This window comes from Penicillium bovifimosum (assembly GCF_028826915.1).
Source record: "Penicillium bovifimosum strain IBT 22155 chromosome Unknown utg000004l_segment0_segment0, whole genome shotgun sequence".
Taxonomy (NCBI): domain Eukaryota; kingdom Fungi; phylum Ascomycota; class Eurotiomycetes; order Eurotiales; family Aspergillaceae; genus Penicillium; species Penicillium bovifimosum.
In genome coordinates, this window is record NW_026622713.1 from 601,935 (window position 1) to 622,810 (window position 20,876).

The 20,876-nt window shown below is 51.0% G+C and overlaps 9 protein-coding genes across 9 annotated transcripts; 5 read left to right on the top strand and 4 right to left on the bottom strand.

Annotated features, from left to right (window-relative positions):
- Window positions 1-267: 267 nt before the first annotated feature.
- On the top strand, window positions 268-1,640 carry N7515_004509 (uncharacterized protein; the record flags this gene model as incomplete). Its single annotated transcript, XM_056665253.1, has 7 exons — window positions 268-361; window positions 430-478; window positions 532-597; window positions 662-813; window positions 891-1,200; window positions 1,293-1,420; window positions 1,486-1,640. 7 exons carry the CDS (start codon window positions 268-270, stop codon window positions 1,638-1,640), a joined length of 954 nt encoding a protein of 317 aa, XP_056522203.1.
- Window positions 1,641-1,847: 207 nt separating this feature from the next.
- Window positions 1,848-3,490, bottom strand: N7515_004510 (cytochrome P450; the record flags this gene model as incomplete). Its single annotated transcript, XM_056665254.1, has 4 exons — window positions 1,848-1,922; window positions 1,980-2,842; window positions 2,896-3,127; window positions 3,188-3,490. 4 exons carry the CDS (start codon window positions 3,488-3,490, stop codon window positions 1,848-1,850), a joined length of 1,473 nt encoding a protein of 490 aa, XP_056522204.1.
- Window positions 3,491-4,718: 1,228 nt separating this feature from the next.
- Window positions 4,719-6,281, top strand: N7515_004511 (Sds3 domain-containing protein; the record flags this gene model as incomplete). The annotated part of the gene is made up of 3 exons (XM_056665255.1): window positions 4,719-4,884; window positions 4,943-5,100; window positions 5,163-6,281. The coding sequence occupies 3 exons, from the start codon at window positions 4,719-4,721 to the stop codon at window positions 6,279-6,281; spliced, it is 1,443 nt and encodes a 480-aa protein (XP_056522205.1).
- An 814-nt stretch (window positions 6,282-7,095) lies between these two features.
- Window positions 7,096-8,576, top strand: N7515_004512 (kinase domain protein; the record flags this gene model as incomplete). Its single annotated transcript, XM_056665256.1, has 6 exons — window positions 7,096-7,337; window positions 7,391-7,737; window positions 7,795-7,949; window positions 7,979-8,107; window positions 8,161-8,332; window positions 8,386-8,576. The coding sequence occupies 6 exons, from the start codon at window positions 7,096-7,098 to the stop codon at window positions 8,574-8,576; spliced, it is 1,236 nt and encodes a 411-aa protein (XP_056522206.1).
- A 724-nt stretch (window positions 8,577-9,300) lies between these two features.
- Window positions 9,301-10,182, top strand: N7515_004513 (putative methyltransferase; the record flags this gene model as incomplete). The annotated part of the gene is made up of 1 exon (XM_056665257.1): window positions 9,301-10,182. One exon carries the CDS (start codon window positions 9,301-9,303, stop codon window positions 10,180-10,182), a length of 882 nt encoding a protein of 293 aa, XP_056522207.1.
- A 159-nt stretch (window positions 10,183-10,341) lies between these two features.
- N7515_004514 (HHE domain protein) lies at window positions 10,342-11,142 on the top strand (the record flags this gene model as incomplete). Its single annotated transcript, XM_056665258.1, has 1 exon — window positions 10,342-11,142. The coding sequence occupies one exon, from the start codon at window positions 10,342-10,344 to the stop codon at window positions 11,140-11,142; it is 801 nt and encodes a 266-aa protein (XP_056522208.1).
- Window positions 11,143-11,350: 208 nt separating this feature from the next.
- N7515_004515 (uncharacterized protein) lies at window positions 11,351-12,257 on the bottom strand (the record flags this gene model as incomplete). Its single annotated transcript, XM_056665259.1, has 2 exons — window positions 11,351-11,605; window positions 11,757-12,257. The coding sequence occupies 2 exons, from the start codon at window positions 12,255-12,257 to the stop codon at window positions 11,351-11,353; spliced, it is 756 nt and encodes a 251-aa protein (XP_056522209.1).
- Window positions 12,258-13,177: 920 nt separating this feature from the next.
- On the bottom strand, window positions 13,178-17,506 carry N7515_004516 (putative AT DNA binding protein; the record flags this gene model as incomplete). Its single annotated transcript, XM_056665260.1, has 1 exon — window positions 13,178-17,506. The coding sequence occupies one exon, from the start codon at window positions 17,504-17,506 to the stop codon at window positions 13,178-13,180; it is 4,329 nt and encodes a 1,442-aa protein (XP_056522210.1).
- Window positions 17,507-18,388: 882 nt separating this feature from the next.
- Window positions 18,389-19,834, bottom strand: N7515_004517 (serine hydrolase domain-containing protein; the record flags this gene model as incomplete). Its single annotated transcript, XM_056665261.1, has 1 exon — window positions 18,389-19,834. One exon carries the CDS (start codon window positions 19,832-19,834, stop codon window positions 18,389-18,391), a length of 1,446 nt encoding a protein of 481 aa, XP_056522211.1.
- Between the last annotated feature and the right edge of the window lie 1,042 nt (window positions 19,835-20,876).

The following is a 20,876-nucleotide window of genomic DNA, read 5'->3' on the forward strand; positions in this document are numbered from 1 at the left end:
GGAGTGACTCCAAGTGAGGGGAAAGATGAACTTAGGCCAACGCCAGTTCAGCGCTTTCAGCCGGTGACCCGAGCAAATAGAGACCAGCGAATGTTATGAGTACTGTCGGGGCATTATTATTTTCATGGAGATATTCGACTTTCGAGATACTATTGGAAGGGGAGTATATATGATTCATATCCCGCTGGGGAACTTTTGCATATCTTTTGCAGGCAGCAGGACAGAACCACATACAATTCTCCAATAACTTCCACCAAACTGAACAATATGTCAACCAAATACATTGATCGAGGTCCGATTGACTGCACCATTGCGGTGGACAGGAGTCGAGTCAAGGGAAAGACTGTTGTCATTACCGGTGGTAAGTTTGCACTGACACGCTCTTGGAATCACACCCATCCCTGATACTAAACGCGATATCTATCCCAGGAGCAAATGGCATCGGTGCAGAATATGTCAAGGCAATGGCAGAAGCCGGGTAATTGTTGGTCCAACAGCCAACGAGAGCAGAAAGGCTAATTTACATCTCAGAGCATACGTCGTAATTGGAGACCTCGATGAAACTCGCGCAGCAAAGCTAGCAGCGTCATATCCAGGGTATGAGTATCTGCCTGCATCTGGATCGAGCATCACACTAACAGACTATCCTTTGCCTATCTAGAAACGTTTGGTTCTCAAAATGCAACGTTACAAGCTGGGAAGAACAACTCGAGTTGTTCGAAAGCGCCATTAGAAAGTCGCCCACCCACAGAATCGATATTGTCGTGGCCAATGCAGGCATCAGTGGGCCAGACCCTGTCTTTCTGGACGATTGTAAGTGAATGTTTCCCACCTTATAGTCATGGCATCGTCAGCCATAGATGGTGACACGGACTGATTTGGAAATGCAGCGTCAGAGGAAAAGCCTCAGAAACCGGACCTCAAGATCCTCGATGTCAATTTCACTGGAGTAATGTACACCATCAGATTGGCACTGCATTACTTCAGAAAACAGTACAACGCTGCTGTCAATGAGGGAGTTGAAGCATCCAAGGATGAGCTTGACACATGTCTCGTACTCCAAGGAAGTCTTGCTGGCTTCATCGATCAGCCTGGTTCACCTCAGTATAATGGTTCAAAATTCGGCCTTCGGGGAGTTATGAGAAGTCTACGGAGGACTGTCTTGCAGCATGGCACGCGGATCAATTACATTGCCCCTTGGTATGTTGTCAACAAGTCTCACCCTCTAGTGAACTCTTGTTCACTAATCCTGGTGCTTCACTGGAGATGCCAGTGCTGATACTGTGCCACAGGTATATCAAAACAGACATTATTAGTGACTCGGTCTCCGAACGTTTGGTATCGAAGGGTGTCCAGTATGCAGAGATAGAAGATGCGGCCGAGTCTCTGATGAGGATTGCGTGTGACACGAGTGTCTGTGGTGGGTTTTTCTAGAACTTCCCGGGCGTTATGCAGTAACTTCGAGTGCTAACTGTCTTCAACTAGGCCGAGCGCTGGCAGTTGTACCACGCGTATGGGCGCCACAGGGATACTTGGACGTGGACCACGATGATTATCGAGGTGATGATATGTTTGTGGAGTGGCAGGAATTGGTGCTCAGGGCTAGCCATAGGCTTACAGGCCCACCGGTTAATGAATGAGACTTGGACAGTTGGATCTCAGATTTTCAATCAATCAATCAAAGTTCTACTAACTTTTTGGAGCCTAACGAGTATCATAATGACTATGCAGGCGCTTCTTCTCAGATTGTCTTTAGTCAACTGGACACTGCATTATCTCCAAATATGCTACATAAGTCTTGTGTACCAACAGTCCTAGTGGTAACCGTATAAATTCATCTCCTTTGCTTATCTCTTGACGTCTTCTCGAAGGTGTACAAATGCCTTTACCTCCGACTTCTGCGGGTACCCAGCCAGCTCGAACTAACAACCGATTAGCTCACTGCGACAACAGAAAAAGAGATTATGCATATAACATACCTTGAAGTGACTCACTAAGGAGGCAATCACCTTGAACATCTCCAATGCAACAACACTCTTCCCGATACAGGATCGAGAGCCTTGACCAAACGACAATTCAGCTCGATCCATCGCCCGTCTTCTCTCAGAATACTCATCACTGTTCTCATTCGGACCCTGCAACCACCTTTCTGGGTTATACTCATATGCATCTGGACCGAAGATAGTCGTGTCTCTATTGATCGTAGCAGACGGACAACCCACATATGCCGACCCAGGCAGACTGCAACCATTCGGAAGGACAAGGCCGTCTGGGTTCGTCACTCTCTGGAACGTCCCGGAAGTGGAGCTATGCAATCGATATGCTTCTCTGATAACGCCCTCCAAGTATGGCAGATTCTTGAGCTCGTCAAAAGTAGTGGGGCTTCCAGCTTGCTGTACTTCCGCGAACAACCTGTCCTGTGAGTTTGGATGGGTGACCAGGTAATAGCACAATTCGTTGAGAGTAGCAGCTGGACTGAACCCGCCGGCAATGAAATTCCCAGATGCGAAGATCATCACTTGCTGCTCGGTCATGGTCTCAGGATGTTGAAAGTGGGATGCGAGTAAGTGGGATAGGAAGTCTGGTCTCTCCTTGTCTTCCTCTTTGAACTCTTGCATGCGACCGCGGATGCGATCTCTAACTAAATCCATGAAGGCAGAGCGTTTGCGACTCCTAAGAAGAAAATTGTCACTGAAGATCTTATGCAACCATGGCATCTGGGAGACGAGGGTGGTGTAGTCTCTGAAATATTTGATCCTTTGGATCAGACCTAGTGAATCTTTTCCTTCAAGAAAGCCGAGAGAATACCCGAACGTGAGGATTGAGATCACATCGAAACAGTCTATGGATGGATCAACACATGCCGCAGCGTTAATGACTTCGCTGTGAACTTACAGTAATGACACCATACACTGAAATTGATCGGCTCTTTGCGTTCAGCATGTTCTCGACACACTTCCACAAATCGAGCCACCGTCTGATCCACATACGGCTCGTACCCTTTGATTGAGCTCATGGAGTAGGCATTCGAGACGAGCTTTCGGTACTTGGCATGTACGTGTTCCTCCGGTATACTGAGCAGACTGGTGGTCACGTTGGGTTGGCGGAAGGGAATATAAGATGGACTCTACTCGCAGACAGGCATTTAGCACGTCCCGACCCCAACTGCTTCAAATTGTCTGCGTACCTTGGCAAGATGGGACCGAACGCCATATATTGTTGGCACAGCGGATGGGTCCAGGACAGTGACGGAATTGGGACCTGTCCGTATAACGCTGCCGTACTTTGCTTGAAGCTTGCGATAGGAGGAAGGGCCGGTCCCGTTGTGGAGTGTTGACCAGGCGAGCCATAAGTTCCATGCGTCTGTATAGCGTGCGAGGAAGGGGCCGGGGATATGAGAGAGGCCTGATTTTCTGCTATTGTAGATGGTAACTGCGAGCAGGAGGATGCAAACGAATAGGGAAATGATTGTCCATTGAAACCAAGACATTGCGGTGGGAGGATTCAGGTATGATTGTCGTTTTTCTTCTTATATAGTTCGTTGACAGTTTTCCTCTTGCTTATTACAGATGGATGGACAAAGTCAGGAATACAACCATTTATATCCAAGACAGCCTCCATGGTAATGAAAAGAGGGGGCGAATCGTTTTGACTGCCAGGCTAATATTCAAACCGAGGCGAGTACGCAAAGTCTCTACAGAAGATCTATAGCTCAGATACGCGATGACCGGTCTAGGATGGAATTCATTCCGGCGTGAACGTGGTCTGCTACACACAGAGCGCCAAAGCTGTACGAGAATGGCCAAAGTATTCGGACACTTTCCGCTATATCGGTCTATATAGAGCATTGATTCGACTGAATACGCTTGGGCCTTTCATTTACTGAAACTCAGTATTCCCCCGCAAAAGCCGAGGGTAGTCACTCTTCTATTCGGGATGACTGCCCAGAAGTGGGCAGTGCATCCTCTATTGGCTTTAGACAATGGAGGATTATAAGCAGATGGCTTCGTAGCTACCCAAGGACAATAGGAAGAGCACTCAGAGCGGTTTGATTCCGTGCCTGAATCATTGGATCCCTGCATATGAAGTCACGAGGTCTTCTATATTGAGAGCTGGATCCTCAGGTTGCTGATTGAAGTGATATTGTGCTTCTACAATGGGTATAAGCCATGTCATAAAGGGAATGTAGCATATAGGGGTTGTGTTTACCGAGATGTAGGTCAAGCTGCGAATGAATGCACACCCAGAGTATAGGCTCCACCATGGTCTCGAATCCATAGCAGCAGGCAATAGACTCATAGAGGACGCGTCAATAGGATTCATTGATCATTGTTCTATTGTTCTATTCATCTTGTTCCCCTATTCAAGTCACATGTCTGTTGAGGTTTTCTGTCTAACACTGGTGTTAGTGGTGTACCATATTTGCCTCTGCTCTGGCCTATAAAAGACGTACCTGTTTTCATCAGACAGTTTTCCTCTCTTCACCCGTCTTACGGCGTCTTTCTCGACAAATCAATATTCCGTTTTCGAAGCTCCTTGCTATTCTCAAAGTCAACGTGCAAGTACTCTGTAGTCTGTACGCAGAAATGGCAGGATTCCCCTTCTTGGCTACGACCCGGTCAAACTTTCTTCCGTCATCTACCGTGACCCACCCCTCTGTCTCTCTTCATCACCAACCCACGCAATCTACCATTATCGAACAACACTCACCACGCACAATGTCGTATGCGAACCCGCCCCTAAGCCCCAGCGGCGGGCCTGGTGGCGCACCCTCAAAACGCGACAAGCGACGCACCGCGCTCCAGGAGCGACTACAGGAACTGACAGGGCAGTTCAGCAACAACCGGGACATCCAGTTCCGACAGCAGTTACATGCACTCCAATGTGATATGACCCTGATCAACAATGCCGATCCTTATACCACGGGCCCGCTGCCGGATAGCGCGGGAGAGCATCGCTGCGCTGATCGAGGAGACGGTCGGTGGCGGCAGCAAGTTCGCAAAGGAAATGGCCGGCCTTGCTGGCACCTGGTATTCCAGGTTTGTGCAGCAGATCAATGAGATCAAGGAGAACCGAGATGCGGAGTTGGTCTCAACCATGGTAAGTTGGCTCATCTTCGCGCGTGTCTGGAGCTTCCGCTAACCAGTTGTCTTCTCATGCAGAATCGCTACAACAACACCATGGAACGGAACCGGCGAGACCGGAATTTCCGGGTCCACCAGGCACAAGAAGAGTTCAAGCATCTATCCAGCACCCTCCGAGAGCGATTGATGCAGGTTATCTCAGGCAAGCGCGCTCGCCTGATGCGCGAAAAGGAGCAGCTCGACATCGCCGATACCAATGCTTTGCTCCTCCACCCTAACCAGTTCAGTATCACAAACCCTGCCAGCCCCGGCGGAATTCACAGCAACCGCAAGACCAGACATACTCGGCATCGCGTTGAACTCGAAGACCTGGGCAACGGCGTGGTCACGGAGCTCAAGCGCAAGCGTAAAGCTCCCGAGGAGGACACTGGATCTCCCGCGCGGGACGCGGGAGATGCCACTCCTGCCAAGCGCCAAAAGGACCCTCTCAAGGAGCAGATGGCCCCCACATACACAATCCATTCCCTGTTCACCGACAAAGAGCTCCAGGCGCACGCTAACCAGGCGCACATTGCGACTGTCCACTTCTTTTCTACCTCCAAGCGTCCGGACCATGGATCTGGCGCTGTCACCAATGGCAACAATACCGACGCCGATGATACTCCGGAGGGCACGGCCCGCGAAGACAACGGCACCCCGAGTGCAACCGACATGATGCGCACCGCCAGCCACAACTTCCACGCCACCCGTTCTACCCGCACCACCGCCGCGCACAGTGCTCTAAGCGCCCTTGCGGACCTGGCTGATAAGCCTGCCACCCGCCCTATAGTCCCATACCATGTCCTCACAAACCACCACGCGCGACCCAACGGCAGCGCACCCCCACTGACATCATTGATGAACGAGGAAGTTGATGACGACTTGGCTCGCATCGCACGTCTTGCCAGCGCCAAACCGCGGGGTTGGATCGATAGATCTCTTATTGAACTCGTGGTTACGCCGTTTCCTTATCCCGCGGAGACGCCCGAGGGCAAGCCGGCTAATCCTGACATTTTCAGCCAGCTCCACCCCGACTTCCCCCCTCACATGGGCATTCACTGGACTCCTACCGTTCCCAACCCTGGGTTCGAGATGTTCCAGCCAGAGGCCTTGGCGCTGGAGCGGGACCGGAGTCGCAGACGTGCCCGCAACCACTAAGGGATCATGAGGACTCGGATGTACGTTTACATGGGATTGGCACGGTGTTGGCCTGCGAGGTCACCTGGAGTACCCTTTTTTTGTCATATTAGCTGAGCTATGGGGGATGGATAAGGTGTTATGGTCTTTTTTTTGTTCTTTTTTATCTTTACTTGTTTCATGTTCTCCCAGCCTGTTCGGCGTTGGGAACATACATACTACTAGTACTTTGCTTAACTCTCTCAATAGCTGTTTATCTTTATCTTCAAGGACAATTACATCGATACTTTCTTTACAGTATGATGCTACTTCGTGGTGAATTACTCAAAAGGGTTTAGCGTGCCGTTTCAGGTTTAGCGCTCTCCATGCGCGTTACTATCGCTGCGCGTGTTTCAATAGTCCCTTCGACGCCGACGCCGCTTCAACTTCGAACTGCTTTTCGCCCCTCGGCTTTTCCAAACATCTAGGGTGAGGGTGTTGGCAGTCATGGACATGATTGATGGTGACCGCATCCTCTAGCAACCGAGGAAGACGGCATCGGACTCGTCCGCGTACATGAACGGCCAGCCGCCAGACTGTCTCAGCCGCTAGTGAATAGCTTGCAGATAGCAGCTAGGTTCTAGGCATATACCTATAGCTACACGTCAACAAAGCGCCAACTCCAGCAGTATTGCCCTTGGAGCGAGGGTAGCTGGACTGCTAATCTGGAGAATGGTAGTTCCGTTTCGAATCAGTCCATTCGAATCAGTCCGCCAAATTGCTATAATTCCTTTCCACTGGCACAATTTTGCGCTCTCGGTGGGAGTGATTGGGGACACTCCCCAAATATCCTGCAATGAAGTTGTTTCGCCAGAATCTCAGTAAATCTCTCCGGTTTCTGAGTTTGAAATCCAGCAGGTCATTATCTTCTCCTGCTGCGACCCGCACTTCCCCTATGGAGGAGGAACTGGGCCAAGGTTACGACCCTGGAAAATATTATCCAGCCCGGATAGGAGAGACTATTGACAAATATCTTGTCATTTCTAAACTCGGATGGGGCGCTAATTCTACCGCTTGGCTGGCAAAAGATACATCTCGGTACGGATAAGTTGAGTAACTCCGTTCACGAAGCATTCCTTAACACCGCCAAGCTGGGCCCGGCAGTCGACCAGATATGTGACCCTGAAAATCACGAACTCCGGTGACGCGGCCAACAAAGCCGCGGAAGACGAACTAGAAATATCGAACCATATTTCTGGGCTGGGGTCGGAACACCAAGGTCTTCGATATATCAGGCTGGTCAAAGAGTCATTTCGAATGCGAGGAATGTCTGGAGACCATATCTGTTTGGTTTTCGAGCCTTTAAGGGAGCCGCTTTGGCTCCTAGGAAGACACCTTGGGAGCGCTGGTGTACCTCCAAAGGTTCTCAAGGCTTTCTTGAAGATTTTACTGCTAGGCCTAGATTTCCTGCATTCTGAGTGTCATGTCATACACACAGGTAAGCTATTGTTCCTTTGTTTAGCTAAAGTGTCTTTATCCTCTAACTGAATCGCAGACTTGAAAGCCGATAACTTTCTTATCGTCTTCGAAGATGCTGTTGTCCTTAAAAGTTACGTCAACCAGCAAGAGCGTGACCCTGCTCCACATGTGTTTCGGAATGGACGCCCTGTGTTTGAGTCTAGGCCTGACTTTGGTCCACTACGAAGAGGAGTTGGCTCGCTGAGGATTTGTGACTTCAGTGCTGCTGTCTTCGACACGTGCCATCACTGCATAACCATGAGATCCAACCCCAACCATTCTGCGCCCCTGAAGTCCTTCTAAGGGCTGGTTGGACGTATAGTGCAAATATATGGAACCTTGGGACTATGGTAAGTCGCATATGATTTCTATTATGTGTCATCCATACTCAAACTACCTACAGCTTTGGGAACTTCTCGCTGAGACAACTCTTTTTGACGGCATATGCCCTGATAGCGCACTTTATTCCCGTGAGGCGCATATAGCCCAGATGATAAGGCTTTTGGGTCCACCGCCTCCACAGCTTCTGTCCAAATGTGACCCAGGTATACATGACAACTTATTCTCATCTCAAGGTACGTCTCATATATCGAAAAGGTACACGAGACGCTAACCTTGACGCGTCTAGGCACCTTCAAGTTCCCTCACTTGGTTCCATCTGAGGATTACAATCTTTCAAATTTGACGCCCTTCCTAGACGGAGAAGATAAACGACTGTTCATTGAATTTGTCCTTAGAATGCTTCAATGGGAACCGGAGCGTCGATCAAGTGCAAAGCAGCTCTTCGATGATCCTTGGCTTAGTTACAACTATCCTTAACAAAAAGGACTTCCCGAATGAGTTACAAAGTCATGCATGTGTTATCATACTGTTCGGACGATGTTCATGTACCCCCTGGTCTGTGAAAGTCAGGACTTTTGACGCGATTACTGGCGTATTGAAATAGCACGTTCTTATTGGCTAGGCGCGGTAATGTTACTGAAAAGTCCTGACTTTAACGACCTCAGCAACTACCAGCTAGTCCCAATTAGGCAATAGAACCATAAAAATGGGGCATCCGACCTTTGGCCGTGCCCTTCGTACCGGGTAAGTGTTTGACGTTGGGAACATGCAAATTGTACTTTATTTAGCTCTCTCAAATGCTTGTTTAGCTTTACCTTCAAGGGTAATCTGCTAGATGCTTCCTTTAGTGTGACGTTGAGAATCCTACTTTGATTATCAATCTACGAAGATAATAAGCTCGGCCCGTACTCGGCCCGGAGATAACGCGGCACGGCACTGCGAGCACGTCATACCTACCATCAGCACTTGCATGCTATGGATGCTACTCGTATAGCTTCGTGTAATTGCTAATCCTCCAGATGACAAATCTACTAATGACGGGTTCAGGTCTATGCCTGCTCACTAATCGAGTTAAGCATCGAGCTAAGCATCGAGTCAAGCATCTATAAGAACCGCCCTGTGCTCACTGTTCTACCTCCATCTACAACAACATCAAGACATCAACAGAGCATCGAGCATATCGAACGTATCAATCGCAAACATGACTACCACCATTGCAACTACCAGCGAAGATACTTCTTCACCAAGCTACATCCCCCGGGGCACAGCTACCGCCAAACTCACCTTCTACGCCCCGCCTCCGGACAACTCTGCACCATACAACTACGTCGACCCGCAGCCCGGCATTGCGCAACGCAACTACCTCGAGCCCGAGCAGACCGTCCAAATCACGGACATCCGCAACAAGGAAGACAACTTCAACCTCGACAAAGACGCTTTCCAAGTCCTCCAACGCGTCCCCACAAAGACAACCTACACAACCTTCGAGTCTGACGCCTCCGTCCGAAAAATCTATTACCCAGAAGTCGAGTCCCTCCTTCTCTCCGCCCTTCCAGGCGCCCAGAAGGTCATCCTCTTCGACCACACCATCCGGCGCCAAAAGGACGGCGCCCCACGCCAGCCGGTCAACCGCGCCCACGTCGACCAAACGCGCCGCGCAGCAATCGCCCGCGTCCGCAAACATGTCTCCGACCCTGCTGAAGCAGAGGAGCTGCTGAAAGGCCGGTACCGGATTGTGAATGTGTGGCGCCCACTGAAGGGACCGGTGCAGTCTATGCCGTTGGCGTTTGCGTCGGCGACGTCCGTGGATGATAAGGATCTGGTGCCTATTGAGCATCGGTATCCTGATCGCAATGGGGAGACGATGGGGGTGCAGTTCAACGAGGGTCAGAAGTGGCATTATTGGTCTGGCATGATGGAGGATGAGAGGATCTTGCTTAAGTGCTCTGATTCCGAGGCTTCTGGCACGTCTGGCAATGGACTTGCGCAGTGGGTGCCGCATACGGCGTTTTGGGATCCCAGAACACCTGCTGGGGCGAAGGGTAGGGAGAGTATTGAGGTGAGGGCTCTGGTTTTTGGCTGATTGGGTTTTGAAAGACCGATGAGAGTTGCAGGTGGATTGGGGATGTTCGAGTTAGGGCTAGCTTTGCATCATTATGACAGTTCCGGAATTAATAACCGTTTTGCTTTTATTACGTGCAGATCTCACATAGGGATATCTTCAAATGACAAACTAGCGTAAATGATATACTCATACCTATACTTCGACACGAGCATCAACCCATTCTCCAGCTTCATGCTCCGGCGCGCCCACGCCATCCACTCCATCCATCATCCCACCCACCTCCCTAGCGCACACCAACACCCAATGACAACAACCCCTCGACCAAAGACCCAATGCCCCAACCACTTCCTAGGAGGCAACATTCACCCATCCCTCCAAACCTTCACCTCATCCGCCGCAACCCCAATAGCCCATAGCCGCATCCTCCCCGCCATAAAACACGACCACCTAGAACTGGAAGCCCACAGCCAAAAGATCCTGCACTCCACCAACAAAGACGAAAAGACTCGCTACAGAAACCAATTCACCTGGGAACTAGCCCGCCACCTCATCGGCGAAGAACTAGTCGTCTACTCAGCCCTGGTCTCCGCCCTCGCCGACGGACAACAGATCGCAGACCGCAACCGTATCGAGCACCAGGGCATCAAGCAGCAGCTGAAGACGTTCCAGGATCTGTCGTCGACGGATCCGCAGTTCTTGCCGACTTTGAGGGGGCTGATGCGGGATTTGGGGGATCATGTTAGACATGAGGAGGATGTGGAGTTGCCGAGGTTGGAGGAGGTGTTGAGTAAAGAGGAGAGTGTTGAGTTGACGAGACATTTGGATCGAATGAAGATTTTTGTGCCTTCGAGGTCGCATCCGTTGGCGCCGACGGAGCCTTTCTTTGAGACGGCTGTCGGGTTGTTGACGGCGCCCATTGATCATGTTGCGGATTTGTTTCGGAAGTGGCCTGATGGGAAGAAGAAGAAGAAGGGGTAGTGGTTACATTGGCGATGGGGTTATAGATCAGGTACTGTCGTGGCTGGTGTTGGATCTACTTGCAGTCGAACAGTTCTACCAACTGGCCAGTGACAACTATGCCCTTTGAACAGTCTACACAAGAGTACAACTTCCAGAAAAGACATGACCATTATGATTACCTACTATCTTTTTCAACGGATATAAAAGAAAGCCTTATTCTCGCCCCTTATCCCTCAACAGCCACCGCCGTCGATCCCGTCACGCCCAACCTCTGCCCTGACCCATACCGCGGCAAGCGTGGACGCAATCTCCCCAGTCGATTTCCAGTTTCGACAGCAGACTGCTGCGCTTCATCATCAGTCGACGAAGATCTTCGGCGCTTCCACGCCTTACGGAACTGGTACTGTTCCTCATCTTGCTGTCGATGTCGCATAGACAAGAACCCTTCATGGGCTTCCTTTTCCTCACTGAGAGCCTGTACCTAAAAGGACAAACAAAATTAGTACCAGCAATCACTTTTGTCTTGATCATAATTTTCCCAAGTCGCGGACGTTATACCGAAATCAACTGCATGATACAATAGATTGTCCTAACCAAAACCACAAAAGGAAACCACAAAAAGAAACACATACATAAGATAACCAAACCTCCTGCTCAGAACTCCAAGCCTTCTGACACCTCCCCAACTGCCTCTGCGCACGCACAAGCTCAACCTCCTGCTCCTCCGTCCACCTCGCCCCACTACGAACAATACTCGCCCACCCAACCGCGCGAACAATCCGGGCCCGGCTTCGGCGCGCCTGATTGGAAGACTCCGCCTGGCACTCGGAGCTTGAATCCGAGTCTGCGGGTATGGTATTGTCCGTGATGGATGTCGCTGATTGGGGAGTGTCGTTGTGCTCGGGTGCGTCGCTCTTCACCGCTATCTGCACAACGTCACGATGCATGACTGATTGATTCCAGTTTGCTTCGGGGCCTGGGCCTGGGCTTAGGGGGTGATTCTTTTCGTTGAGGATTTCCTGGATTTGTAGTTCTGGGGCTTTGCCTTTTAGACTTGTTCTTCGGCGCCAGGGGAGGGAGAGTGGTGGTAGGGCTCGATGGACGATTGTTAGGACGGACATGGTTGGGACCATTTGCCTTGACTCTTGACTCTTTTGGAAGAATGAAGAAAGAAGAAAGAAGAAAGGAGAAAGGGGGAAAAGAGTCGTAGTATAGGACTTGACTTATTACTTTGAAGAACTTCCGAGTTCTATGTCTCCTCCTCACCCCTGCCTTATAAATGTCCGGTTCGCTTCAGGCGGTACTTCGGATCCATAGCCAGGCTTGACGCCCAAGGACGAAAACGCGTGCAGGGACAATCTCGCACGGAAGTCGGGGATGCGAGGCTCCCCGGCTTCTGCTTGGCTGGCCACGCGAGAGTATTCAATCGTGCAGGAGGCGTGGGTTTGTCTTGGTTGGCCTAGATGCCGGAGGACTGCATACACTTGCAGGCCCTGGTCGGGACTTCAATGAATATACGTAATTCTTGTTTGTGCTTGTGTATCTTTGACGGTTCGAGGGGAGATGGTCGTACGGGTGTTTCAGTATTAGCTTCGTCAAGGGAGAAATATGAATGTTTTCTTTAGAATTGTAGGAGTAGTGAATAGTTATACGGAGCTGGACTGGATTCCTGGTTGATCCCGACTCTTGCGTCTGACGCATCGAATTGCCACTCGATCAGATATTCGGAGGAATAAGGGATCGTAGTGCAGGGGACCTCTGTGGTTGGCTGGATGCCCAGGGTGTTCGCAGTTGAAACACAAGGATTCCCTTCCGGGATTTGGTACTTTCGAGTCGGGGCTCTGGAATAAGAAGTCTTGTTCATGTCAAACTAACGAGCCCAGCCCTATACTCCTCCTCGGCAGCCTAATACTGCACACAAGCCTGACCAGAACCGTAAGGGAATCAGAAGAAATAGACATATTAAAACAAAGCCCATGCCAAATGCTGATAGGATATCCAAATGCAAAGAAAAAAAGAATGGGCTAAAAAGAAATGCTGTATGCTGAGACGTTTATCGCCATGTATCCACAGAAGTCCCCCGGTTGGCCTTGGCCTTTCGTTCCTCTCGGATCTGCTCGCCAATAATGATGCTAATGAGTCTCCGATGTAAATAAGCTTCTGTCCAATCGATCTTCCCACTGCCACCATATTGGACATCAGCCCGAGAAAGCTCCTGCGCAAAGCGATCAATGATGGCAAATTGAATCTCGGTGATGGGGACCCCGTGATGACCATCAGACGTCCATATCCAATCACCAATAATGGCTGCCCGCCCTGGGGAGTCGCGGTATTCAAACTGCTCAGGGTGTCGCTTGGCAATTCGGTAGATGCGCCGAAGCGCGGCGTAATGCTCGTTGGAGAAGTATCCGAAGAGGGCAAGTGGTCTGGGCCCACGAGGCACTCCAGCCTGATCATTCACTGGCTCCGCATCGTTGGTTTCTGAGAGGTCATGGGAGACATTCCGCTCAGAAACCGACTGCTCCTCTACGGAGCGGTCTCGAGACACGCTTCTCTCCTGAATTGGCTCTTCCTCCTCCGTTGAAGGAAGGGGATCTTGCTGCATCTCGGGAGACATAGACTGTTGCCAATGATGCGCAAGTGATTGGCTCGCTTCCTTTGATCGTGGTTCATCTTCAAGATGACCGTGAAGCTCCTTTGCAGATTCAATATCGTCCAATTCTCCTTCGTCTTCAAAGTCAGATGGCTCTTCCGGAACAGTACTGACACTTGAGCTGCGCTCACGCGTGGGGGCTTTCAGCCATTGCGGGGTGAAACTGGTTATTTTGTGGAACCATGATGACCCTGGCTCCTTATGGGGCTGACGAGGCACTGGAGTGGAGGCGGACTCCCGGTTGGCTGACTCCGGTCGACTGTGCCCACCAGAAGCGTAACTGTGGTCGGGCTCTTCTTCGAATGTTTCTTCCACAAACGGGCTTCTTTGCATTTGCTTTGGGGATCTCATCCCACCTAGCTTGGCAAACTGTGGGCTGGCGACCTTTGGACTGGTAACGTTTGCGCCGGAAGTATCAGGGCTGGACTGGGAAAGAGGCTGCAGACGAACACGCGCTGGAGTACGCGACACCGGCCCTTTCAGCATCGAATTGTTGGCCGATGAGCGCTGGCTCGTAGATGGGCGGCTTAACACACTCCGAGGCGTACTCGTTCCATTGAAATACCGTGCGCGATTTGGTGTGTCCTCTTCCGCGAGCAAAGCAGACAAATCCACTTTTTGTTCCCGGAGCTCGCGAACTTTGGACGGTCCGAACTGTGCCACATACTCAGGCTCTGAAGCAACATAAGGAGAAGAGCTCAGGGCATCTCCATCTGTGGAACGTGCAGAATAATTGCCCAGAGTAGCGCTCGGCTGTGGGGGTGACTGGATGTCGTCTTCCTCACGATGTTGTGAGACATGGCTGTGATCATTGGCCTCGAGCTGCCATATGTCATCATAGCCATCGTCCGCATCCTCATCCTCCAAGGTGGCGGGCACAGGCTCGGTCGTATCGGCTTGAGCCACATATGGCGTCTGCTCTGGCCCATGCTCATGCCCGTCCTCATAGAAGTCTTCGGCAGATGCAATCTCCCTTTCAGGTTCAGCGTGATCATCACGGTGATGTCCCATCTGATTATAATCCGCGGGCTCGTTTTCATCACTATCAATGTAGACAACGGATCGCGAATGCGAAGCCATCTGCGCCTCACGGCTAACGGCTTCACGATCTAGCTGCCACTGTGCCTCCTGTTCCTTCTGATGTGACATCGGACTTTGCTGTTCCAGATGATTGGGCCTAGAACGCGACAGTTGGGGATAGTCTTCTTCCTCTCCCATATCGTCCCTGAAGGGCTGATTCTGGTTCTCCTCCAAATCCTCGTCAATGAATTCATCATCATGAGCTTTTGCTTGGTCTCGTTGTTCGGCTTGGAAGCGTGCCCTTTCAAGCCGAAATGCTTCGCGCTCTGCTTCCACGGCCGCGGCCTGTTCTTGTTCGGCTTCGATGCGTTTTCTCTCCAGACGAGAAGCTTCGCGCTCTGCTGCCCTAGCCGCGGCTTCCTCTTGTTCGGCTTCGAGGCGTTTCCTCTCACGACGAGATGCTTCACGCTCTGCTGCCCGAGCCGCGGCTTCTTCTTCTTCGGCTTCGATGCGCTTCCTCTCCAGGCGAGATGCTTCACGCTCCGCTGCCCGAGCCGCGGCCTCTTCTTCTTCAGCTTCGAGGCGTTTCCTCTCACGACGGGATGCTTCATGCTCCGCTGCCCGCTCCGCTGCCAGAACCGCGGCCTCTTCTTCTTCAGCTTCGAGGCGTTTCCTCTCAAGACGAGAAGCTTCCCGCTCCGCTGCCAGAGCCGCGGCCTCTTCTTCTTCAGCGACCATCCGCCGCATAGCAAGCTCCTGACCTAGCCCCATAGCAGCTCGTAATTCTCGCTGCGTGTCACGGTCGAACGTGCTAAAAAGTCTCTCCAGGCGACGTCGTTTGCGACCGGCATTTGTATTGCCTGACCATTCGTCTTCTTGTGGTCGGAAAGGACCCTGCAGGGCGAGGCCAAGACGAACAAGCTTAGCCAGACTCGTAAAGGTCCTTTTCTTGGGGTGAATTGGTGACTTGATAGAGGACGATGCGGCAGGAAGCTCAGGGTATTCGATTTCATTCACATAGTTCACAGATTGTATCGCAGGTGAATTTTCAATGTGACTATCTGGAACATGAATGCTAGGTTTTCCGTATGATCCAGGACCCAGACCTGTTGTGACCGGGCTGGATGATTTTTGAGCACGGGAATCGCTTCGAAGGTCTTCTATAGTCCCCGGAAGCTTGCGTTTCAGCCGTTCTCCGACTTCCTTTGGCTTTGAACTGCCGTTGGTCATGGCGCTGGAGCCAAATCCATGCTGCTTGGCTGACGGAAGTGTATCGAGGGAAATCATAGTGAACCCTTCACTTTCCATGATAGTATCGAATTCTTCGTGGTCATCATCGTCAGCTTCAACATCGTGGCCCTCGGCATGTTGAGTATCGGTCTCCGTATTCAGACTCGCGCCAGGTTGTCGGGCTTGGTTTTCTTCCTCGGCCAGCGAGGAAGTTGGGGTTGGAGTCGGATATGTGCGTGATTGTGGGCTAGTCCCGTTGTGAGAAGCTCTCGATGACAAGATTGATCTTGATCTCTCTCGCGTAGGTGATGGCATCTTAGAAGGAGTAGAGTGAATGTTTTCGTCCAAAAAGTGATGTTCAGTAGCTCCAATCACGGGTGTGTCTAAGCTGGTTCGGCCGTATTCAGGGCGAGCATTGTTGACCTTCTCTGTGATGGGCTCTGTTGGATCACGAAGGTCCGCAATGGACATTTCAGAGTTTCCCCAGGAGTCGCTATCTTCAGAGCCCCCATCTCCTACGAGATCAAGCGGACTAGCGTGTGCATTGCTCCCAGCAAAAGAGTCTGTTGGGCTAAACTGTTCTCGTTCTGGGCTCCGGTCACTGGTGATTGGGTCCCCTGGGCTGAATTGGTCGCGCCCCATGCCAGCCTCACTTGCCGTAGTGTCCATAGGACTATATTGGGGTTGATGTAGACCAGTTTCGCTGAACCTGGCGTCCATCGGACTTGAATGTTGTGTTGGGCGGACATCACTGTTGGGAACGATATCCATCGGACTAAAGGGTTGGCCATATTCCACGGTCGGCGTTTCTTGGTCTTCCAACAGTTCGAAATCCTGTTGTCTGGGTATGGGCGTGCCGCGCTGTCGGCCTCTCCTGCCTGGCTGCGAGTTGACAGTTCGTGGCCCAGGAGTATGTCCCGGTCCAGGTGTATGTCCCGGCCCAGGCGTATTGCCCGGGCCCCCAGGAAACGGGGACATATCCATGTCCGACTTCCGTGGACGCCCTCGCCGCTTCACTGGTGTCTTCTCTTTCAATGGGCTCCGCTCATCCTTTAATGGTACCATCACTGTCGTCGTCGAGGGTTTTAATCGCTTGCGCGACGGGCTACCCCGGTTCTCATCCTCGTCCTGTGTTGCCTCGAGCGTGAGTCGAATGCGCCATGGGCTCACATTTCCCTCCTGCTGTAGTTTCTCCGGAGAGAGCGATCTCTGCCGACCACCATTAAGTTTCATTGTCGGCGATCCAGGAAGTATCACATCGTTGAATTGAATTGAATGTGCGCTTTTCGCGGGACTGAGACTGACGCGCGATCGCGGTCGCGGTCGCTTGGCCGGAGTTCGTGCTTTGCCAACCATAGGAGACATCCAGCTTTGGCGCCCGGCAAAAGGTTTAATCGGTGATGAGATCAAATATTCGGCATCGCCTGGGGGACCCAGGATATCGGGGGAGGAGCTCTGGTTGCGCGACGAGGTGGACATGGTGAACTCATGTGGTGGAATCTCGGGAGGTACGCGTACCGCCTAAGGGGTGAGCGCACTCTGAGGAATGCGATGAGACCCCAAAAAGGACAGCCAGCCCTTGTAGTTATTCGACAATCTTCTGATAGAGAAATTAAGAGAGAAAACGCGGGGCAAGCATAAACAAGTCTCCCAATGCGGTACGAAAGAGCGGAGTGCTCGTGGTTATGTAAGCGGTTTTCCACGGACTGCTCTAATTCGCCAAGATTCTGGGACGAGGTCCAACTTTCTCTTTGTTCATACATTTGTTTACTGGTCGTCGGAGATATTTGCACCGACTTGAAGCTGAGACTTTCGCTTTGAGTTTGGGTTGTATCCTCGGTTTGCTATCGACTCGGCTCTACAGGTCTGCCACAGCGTCCATAGTGGGCATTTGCGTCAGTCACAAGCTTCGACAACTACGGGGTAGACGCATACAATCCATGACCATCTGCACGTCTTCCCGGTGAAACGTCGTTCTATCCGAGAAACCTAAGATACTCGGATGGGTCCACTTTCAGTCTCGGATGGCCAATTGAGAGCAAAGGAGAATGCAGCATGGTTGCACGAGAAACAAGAGGTGAAGACGAGAAATGGTTGTCTCCATTGGACAATTCTGGTGAGCGTCGAAGACAGGACAAGGTAGAATACGCGTATAGTTCCGAAGCACAATCACAATCCACCCCCTGAGCTCCGTACTATCTTCATAGTCGGGTATGCCAGAGCTACCCGACTTGAGTAGCACTCATACAAGATTTGCCGGTTCTATGCGGCACTCATTGCGACTCCTTGATGTTCCTGATTTCTGAAGAGTGGATTGTCATGTCAGTAGCAAATCCTTCAATCATTTTCAGCGATTGGCCGTTACATACCGGCGTGTACTGCCCGCCATCCTTCCTCAAGACGCTCGTCTTTCCACTCAAATGAGAGACCATCAGGCACTGATGCCCCATGGATGTTCCAAATTATCCGAGACGCTCGGTTGTCTGGATAGACTTCGAAGCGTATCTTATAGTACGAAGGATCTGCGACATCATATCTTCCTGCTTTCTGAATTTCGTCAAAGGACAAGCTCCACTCGAACACATGGTCATGGTGGTGACGAAGATTGTAACTCTGAGTCTGTCGGCCTTGGAAATATATCATGAGGCTGCTCTCCGAAGTCGGGTTCAAAGCAATCTCCAGCATAAAATCATACTTCTCGTTGAAGTACTTGCCGATGTAGCACTCAAGCGGCACTAGTGATGCTCCTTGGACTCGCTCTTCGGCCAACTTATCATGAACTTTATTGAATCGGTCAAGCCGTCGTCTTCTGCCTTCCTCTGCCAGCTTCGTATAATCTGTGGGATTTGCAAAGCCAAACAGGCCCTCGACTAGACTTCGCGCGATCCAATCAGCAGCATCGCTAACCGCACTGGTGTTCATGAGGACTACCACAGCCGACTGAGTCTCTGGAAAGATAGCAAGGAAAGAGGAGTAACCTGGGCCTCCACCTTGGTGGTAGACCATGAGCCGAGACTGATTCCCAGCTCCAAGGACAGGCTGTTCAGATATTTCCCAGAGTTTCGAATTACCACCAAGAAGTCCGACAACACCAGGGAGCTGAGCTCTCGCCCAACCAAATCCGTAAGACCTTTCCAAAAGTGATGGGTTCTCCATTGCAACATGATTGCTCAGGATCTGCGGAATCTGTTTCAAAACTGCGTTGACGGATCCCTCGATGTTCTGACTAGCCGCTAACGTTGCTTTAGCCAATCTAAGAAGATCATTGACTGTCGAGTATGCCGCGCGAGAGGCTTCAAATGCTGATCCCCCAAAGCTTGGCTGGAATCCCAATGGGTACGCCTCCCCATTACTGAGCGAATAATGCGGGTCAGCCATATTATCGTTCCCTTCAAATAACGGGCGTAGCGTGGTCGAATTCATCCCAAGCGGCTGAAACAATTCTTCATGAAGATATTGATGAATTGGCTGCCCAGATATACGCTCTATGACGTGCGCAGCGAGTGCATAGGCCCACACACACATGTGCCAGCTCTCGCGATACGGTAGCGGGCGAGGGATGCTGGCGACGGTTTTCAACAACGCCTTCAGCGAAGACGAAATAGTGTTGTTGCCACCATCAGATAACAGATTCACAACCTCCCCGTCTAACCCACAGCGATGGGCAAGGATATCGGCTATTGTGGCTCTGTGCGTCCAGTCAACACAGGATCTGTCGACCTCAGGTATGATAGAACGCAATGATGTTGTCCACTGAAGCTTTCCGTCATCCACTAGCTTCCCAATCCCAGCAGCAACCAGGGACATAGTGAGGTGTCCGATTCCGTACTGGGTGTCTGCGTCTGGATGTGCCGACCTGGATTTATCACGGAATCCAAAGTTTTCGGTCCACAGAGTTTCGCCATGGTGAAGAACTCCCACAGAAACGCCGGGGACGCCTTGGATGGTGCATATTTGCTCAATGCTTGAGCTCAACTGTTGCAGTCGGTCAATGATGGGTGAGGCAGACCTTATTGATGTCAGCAAGTGGTGTCACCTGGGCATGGCCGCATGAGAGAGAGAGAGAGAGAGAGAGGTTGTTAAGGGAATGAACTCAACAGATGGTATTTCATTTTGGCCTTATCCCCTCAGTCGCAGTTTCCTCGAAGTTTGCGATCCCAAGTTAGAAGGGTTTCAAGTGGAAGTAACAACAAACATGGTTGCAACTGCCTCCGGAGATATACCAAGTACCTCATACTACCTACATCATTGGGCACGGGCCTTTTCAGCCTCATTCACAGCTGGCGTCAACTTTGCCATACTGTCAGTGAGACTATGACGAAGCATAGCATACATGCAGAATACTACGTCATTTCCTGTAGAGATCACCGTTCCCTTTGTTGGATATCACTATCCCAATCTCTACATTGTGAGCTGCGCATCGTGGATGCTCTCTAGTAGGTAGCCGGTCAATACCTATGTTGTAACTTGTAGCAGCCAAGTCTGCGGATTCCATGTACTAAGTATGACCGTGATACTTACCTCCACAGAAACATGATACGGGAGTTGTATGTAAACCCATCAGGTGTGATCGCCAGATTCTAGGTAGAGAGTGTCAAAAGTAATGTGGTTGTTGCCTCACAGCCTGAGGCGTCCAGCTGTAAGCCTAAGGCATTTGTAAGCCTGAGGCACATATACCTGCCTGAGGTGTCGTCACAGTTGTCTAACCCGCTGTGGCCTGCCGTACCCGGCTTTGTACCGACTCTCCCCTTTTGACCGGCTAATAAGCATCGACAAAGAAACCAAGCACTCTACGTACTCCACCGGAGTTTTGCCATTCTATCGCCTAAGCTCAACGTAACATATCTTC